A 6,454-nucleotide genomic window follows, 5' to 3' on the forward strand; every position below is an offset into this window, starting at 1 on the left:
ATTCAATGAACATAGGTTTACTAATTTCGAAAGATACTGTAGTTTAAATGAAAATCAGGAATAATTTTATTAAAATAAGTGCATTTTTTTGGTAGAAAACAATATTAATACCATTGCAAAAATTAATAAAACCATTTTTTATGCACAATGATTCAAACCTTATCGTTCATTCCTTTTTATTTTGACGTCGTTAAAACTCTATTTTCGTTTCAATTTTTTTGCATATCTCAACAAATACGGAATAAGGAGCTGTCCGGATAATTTTATCATAGTTAGAAAAAAATTCTCTATCGATATAAATTACTTGACTTAATTTTTGGAGAAAAAAAATTTTCTCGAAAATTGCAAAATTTCATGGGCTATAGACTTGGTTGTTTTTGCGAAAATCGGCGAAAAATTTGTTTTCAAAATTTGGAATTTTTTTGATTGCTATAGTTTTATATTGATAAAATAAAGAGTTTTCTAGAGTTTCAACCCAACCTAAACAATAATTGCTGAATAAATGGGCTATAAATAGGGTAGACCCCGAGTATACATCAAAGACATGCCGCTTCACACTTTGATTCGTTTTAAAGTTTTTCGTAGAACTCTGATTAGTTTTAAATTTTATTGGTCTACACTGCGGCTAAATTTCATTAGTTCTTGTTGCGATGAATTTTACTCGCTGTTGACATTCTAAATTTTACTGGTTATCATTTTCATGCTTTCTATTTGTCAAATTTTGGTTTCTTTTTAATGGTCACTTTTTTATTCTAAGCTTTACTGTTTATCTTCTATATGTATATTAGCAGTAGCTAAATTATACATTTGAAAGCTGACTAGCAATTTAAAATTATAAGTTTATTAACAAATTTGCTTGTGGTTTCATTTTTGTGTATAATAATATACATACAACTGCTGATCAGATCTAACAAATTCGCTTTACTTTAATTTAAACTGACTTGGTTTATAGCGTGTATACTGTTGAGCATTTTAAAGATCTTGTTCAAAAATTTGCTTTCTATTAATTTGTTTCTTAATTTGATGAAGTTAAGTATAAGTTCAAATTAAAGTATTCATTTGTCTACTGCCTATCTTATTACGTGGGGTATTCGCCAATCTGTATTCCTCTTCCAACGGAAGCAGAGTCTTCCAGTTTCTGTATATGAAACATTTCTTGCTTTGAATCTTTTACAATTCTACTAATTTATTGTTTTCTTTACGATTAATTAAATTGAAATTTTCGAATTATAGTTGTTAAATAATTATAAATTGCTACTAATGAAAACGTATGCGTTGTGAGTGTTTCTTTGCTGGAAAGCAGACATTTCATGGAATGTGGTATCCTTTATCATCTTTATCATGTATAAAATTCCTGAATGATACCAAATGTGTGGCTATTTGAATTTTACCATTTCAGACCAGCATTTTTTTCTGTGACACAGTCTTTTTTTATATATGCGTTTTAAACATGTTATGGTGTGTGTTTGAAAATTTTAATAGGATTTATTGTTGCAATAATATTATTGCCATTTTTAGAGCTGTATCAAATGTGATACTCTGGGTCTCAAAGGGGTACCCGTTTGTATAACTAAGTGTGCATACGCTTATTGTTCTTATGTACGCAGGCATGCAATAATTGGCAGACAAATAATTAGGTATGAAATGCTGTAAAGCAGTTTCTGTTGCTACTTAGGCATAGGTAAGCACTGCATTTTTGCACAGGCACATGGCTTATTTAGAGCACAGTCTGCATCTTCTTTGTGGTTCAGTGATTTTTGGTCACTGGCTTGTTTCGTCCTTTGCTACTTCTCTTGAGACGTCAGTTGGTCGTCTTCCCAATCGTGTTGACGTTAGGGGTGGCGTTGAAGAAGACACACGAGATGGCTTCTAGAAGTTGCAATAGGCTTGTTCACAAGACACAAGGACTGACTAACTTGGCAAGTGAAGCTTAGTAGGTCCTTTGTGCCTGTGCATGTTCCAGGCATCTCTTTTCTGTCCCTCCTATACAGGTGCCATGCGTCTGTCATGGCAGTGCTGATGATCCAAAAGAAAATGCGACGGGTCCATTTTCGACTTTTGTGTTCGATGCGGTATAGAGCAGCAAGCATATTCTTCAGGTCTATGCCACCCATATTCATGTTATAATTTTTTTTAATGTTTGATCCCTGCGAATGTTAAAATGTTTGCAACTGCGATGATCCCTTTTTTAGCGTCAGTTCTGAAGCCATAAGCACCTCTACCCTTTGACTTCAGATCTTATTTAGAGAGCAGCAGGCAGCCACGAAGTCAGTTTGGTCTAATGGTCCCACAGGATAGGATTCCCATTTTTTGTAGCAGCAGCTGTAATTCAAGAAATGTGCAGTAGTTATCAAAGAACAGTTTGTAGATTCTGTTCTTTGGCAACGTTTCACACAGTTTTAATACATAAATTTCCGGTTGAAAAGGCAGTGGGTCCTCGACATAATGGGGGTTGAGCAACCGATTCTGAGTACGTTGAGGGTAGTAAATATAAAGTGCAGTTTCGTTAAAGCCCAGTGTATCAAAATTGATACAGGTAATCTAAGAAACTTTACTCAACTCCCGAACACTTTTGAGGCTGCGGTAAATTTCAACATCATCTTCACATCAACATCTACTAGTAAAAAAAATATTATCCTAAAATTCTGCTCAGTTCTCAATTTATGCATCAAAATGCAAATTCATGTTTTTTCGTCACACATACCTGTACAGTATAGCGCATTATAAAAAATCTACTAAGATGAGAAAAGAAATGGCAATAAAATATTGTTAAGACAAGTGTATAGAACACATAAACACCTTCATGGCTAACAAACACGTTTCAGTAAATAGCTATAGTGCATAAAACATTATGCATCAAAATTGATACGCTGCGCCGGAAACGGTTAAATTCACAAAGTAATAACGATGCAATGGTGATTTGCATAATCAGTACAATATGTACTCCCCAAGACTAAACATCATTGCAAATGCAAGGAAATAAAATAAATTCACAATTCATGGAAAACAATTGGGCTAATGAATTGTAGCTATTCGAATCTTCATAGTTATCTGGTGGTAGGTATATTAAAACTTATTACACGGTTGTCAAGAACTTTGCCGTATTGTAAAATATCATTGTAAAATATCAATTTCAACCCAATCTAAACACTAATTGTGGAATAAATTGGCCCTAAATTTGTCTACCACCTATCTTAATACATGCGGAATTCGCCCATTAGTAATTATCTTCCAACGGAAGGACAGACTTCTGATTTCTGTATATGAAACATTTCTGGCTTTGAATCTTTTCCAATTCTACTAATTTATCGTTTTTTTACGATCAATTAAATTGAATTTCTCAAATTATAGCTGTTATATAATTATAAATTGCTGCGAATCAAAACGTAAGCGTTGTAAGTGTTTACTTTGCTATAAAGCAAACATTTCATGGAATGTGGTTCCCGTTACCACCTTTTTCATGCATTAAATTTCTGAATAATACCAAATGTGTGGCTATTTGAATTTAATTTCGCAAAGTAACAGCGATGCAATTTTGATTTGCATAATCAGTACAATATGTAGTCCCCCAAGGTTAAACATAATTTCATATACTAGGAAATTAAACAAATTCACAATTCATATAAAGCTATTGGGCTAATGCATGGTAGTTCATCAAATCTTCATAGTTATCCGATAGTATGCACAGTTAAACTTATAACATGGTTGTCAAGAACTCTGCAGTATTGTAAAAGATTACAATAATAACTGCAATGAATTTTGTGCTAATTAAAGGTATGTAAATTTTTAATAACCCGTAATCGATGATTTTTTGAGAAATTTGATAAAGCTTACGGTTTCAGCATTTGAAATTTATGGAATATAAGGACTCGAACATTGTACGAAAATAGCTTTCTAATGTGATAATTTTGAAAAATTCTTATCTGTAAATTATAATCAATCAAAAAATTCAATGAACAAAGATTGTTTAATTTTGTAAGTTACTGCTGTATAAATGAAAAACAGGAATAATTTTAATTAAAATAAGTGCCTTTCTTCAGTCGAAAACATTGATAGTTCCGTTGTAAAAATTAGTGGAACCATTTGGTATGCAAATTGATTAGACTTTTATTTTTCATTCTATTTTATTTCGACTCGCTTAAAATCTTATTTCAGTTTCACTTTTTTAAACATATCTCAACAAATACACAATCAGTTGATTGCCGGATAATTTTATAATAGTTAGCAATTGAATCTTCACCGACGTAAATCAATTGCATTAATTTTTGGAGAAAAAACTTTTTCTCGAAAATTGCAAAATTTCAAGGGCTATAGACTTGGTTGTTTTAGCGAAAATCGGCTAAAAATTTGTTTTCAAAATTTGGAATTTTTTTGATTGTTATAGTTTCATATTAATGAAAGAACATCTCGACAACTGCACATCAGTGAACAGCCAGAGTACGTTTGTTGTACTCCGTTATTTGTTTCGATGGATTGCTGTCTAAAAAGTTAATTTTTCGAAGAAGAGTTTTTCAGAAAATCTGAACAATTTTATAATCTATAAACTTGGTTGTATTTTCGAAAATCAGCAAAAATTTTTTTTTAATGCAAACTTTTTTTCATTGTTATAGTTTTGTATTAATAAAAAGATAGTGTTTAGGATATTTTTTTCCGGAAGCTGCCTGGTTCGATTCAGGATGCTGTAAGCGATGAAGAAAAGGCAGGAAGAAATTTTTTTTGAAGAAGATGCTCTTTGCTCTGATTATTCAAGCATTTGCGATAAACCTACACAAAATCATTTTCCTTGCATACTTATTTACAATAGATGTTTTACTTATTTTCTTTTTCTTCCCACTTATATCGCACTTTCCTGCCTTTGCTGTTTTGCGAAAAATATCCACGTTCAGCAAAACATTTCAACGTTTTGTGAGTGGTCGATGTTGAGAGCAATGAATGACATTGTTATGGATAGTTTCAAAGCACACTGCACAGTGCGTTTGGTATTGCAATGGTATAAATTGCCTGTTAAGTTAGCGCATTGCGCCTAACTTAATATATAGGAAAGTTGCCAATCTGTAATTTCCTCAAAACGCTACTAGCATACGGGATTTTTAACGAATGTTGCCCTTTTGGCATTTGATTTAAGTATGCATTCAAATTGAACAACAACGATTATTACATGATCGTTTCCTTACACTTTCAGATTTTCACCACTCACGCAATCGCTTCAACAAGCGCAGAACGAAGCTTCACTGCAGTGAAATATCTAGAAAGCTGTTTCCTGAATACAATGACAGAATTTCGACTGAACGGACTTGCAGTAATGTGTACATTCTTATTAATTTTTCCATTGATATTGACTTGTCAATATAAAAGTTCAGTTTGAAACGGAATCGAAACGTGTCGTTCATTTGAAATGCAATTAAAATTATTAATTTGAAAGTTATTATATCACGTGATTGAGATTCTAATTTTGTTTAAATTAAAAAACGACACTATTTTGTTCCTTGACAGACAGTCATGTCTAATAATACATGTACATGATAAATGTTTTCTATACTTCATCCGCCACTCTTTATAAATTAATACCCTCTTTATATTTCACATTAAATGAAAGAATATAATTTCTTTTTGCAAAATTGTAAATATGGAATTTCAGTTTCATTTCTACTCTATAATTAATTTTCTGCTGGTGAAGTAGGGTTTGACCGCACACGATTTCACAAGACAAGACATTTTATTTTGCGGCATCCTCAACATTAGTTAATACTACTACTGATCGTGCAATTTCAAGCACATTCTGATTTTTATGAGAGTACCAGTTACGTAAGAATCAGGAAATCACAGAAAGCTGCTAAGAGCAACATTTCCTGCAGCAATTTCATAAAAAATCGACTGACTGAGGCTCTGAGGGATGAGATGGTAGGAATGGTGGGTGTATGACGGAGTTGGGACCTGAAATGGAAGTTCGAGGAGGGGAAGATGGCGAAGAGGTTTTCAGTGTCAGAGTGCGATTTATATAGGGATCAATCAAGCAAGCTGGACGAACAAGGCGCGTCATAGTGACAGCCAGTTTGACGTGTGACAGAGAAATTTGCATATGAAAAAGTTGGGAACCTTTGATGGGAAAATAGGTGCAAGACTGGGAAACCGTGTAAGGAAAGTGCATATGTGGCGACTATTTCAAAATTGTATCTGCTAATCAGGTTAACCTTTTTGTTGAGTTGACGCGGGAATGTGAAACTTGGCGGAAAATCAATAGACGTCTCGTTGTGCGCAAACAAGCACAAAAGGCAAAAATCACTAGCGACATTAAAATAAATCTGGAATTCAGACATGAATTTCCAAGCAGTGAATTAAAAGTATATGAAAATCTGCAAGTATTAATCTAACTGATAATAGCCTGCTTGACTGCAGCACAGCTTCAACGTTGCCAGTGAAATAAATAAAAATCGCATTTCGCATAAATGACGTA

The 6,454-nt window shown here is 33.0% G+C and overlaps 1 protein-coding gene across 1 annotated transcript; it reads right to left on the minus strand.

Annotated features, from left to right (window-relative positions):
* Nucleotides 1–1,761: 1,761 nt before the first annotated feature.
* On the minus strand, nucleotides 1,762–2,120 carry Tsp_05557 (conserved hypothetical protein). The gene is made up of 2 exons (XM_003371858.1): nucleotides 1,917–2,120; nucleotides 1,762–1,869 (listed from the first exon to the last, which is right to left on the minus strand). Exons 1-2 carry the CDS (start codon nucleotides 2,118–2,120, stop codon nucleotides 1,762–1,764), a joined length of 312 nt encoding a protein of 103 aa, XP_003371906.1.
* Between the last annotated feature and the right edge of the window lie 4,334 nt (nucleotides 2,121–6,454).

This window comes from Trichinella spiralis, assembly GCF_000181795.1.
Source record: "Trichinella spiralis strain ISS 195 chromosome Unknown Scfld9, whole genome shotgun sequence".
Classification (NCBI taxonomy): Eukaryota; Metazoa; Nematoda; class Enoplea; order Trichinellida; family Trichinellidae; genus Trichinella; species Trichinella spiralis.

Coding starts and splice junctions, on each gene's coding strand:
- Tsp_05557 (XM_003371858.1), bottom strand. CDS start 2,120: ATGAATATGGGTGGCATAGACCTGAAGAATATGCTTGCTGCTCTATAC. Junction 1,870..1,916: donor TACTAAGCTTCACTTGCCAA/GTTAGTCAGTCC, acceptor TGCAACTTCTAG/AAGCCATCTCGTGTGTCTTC.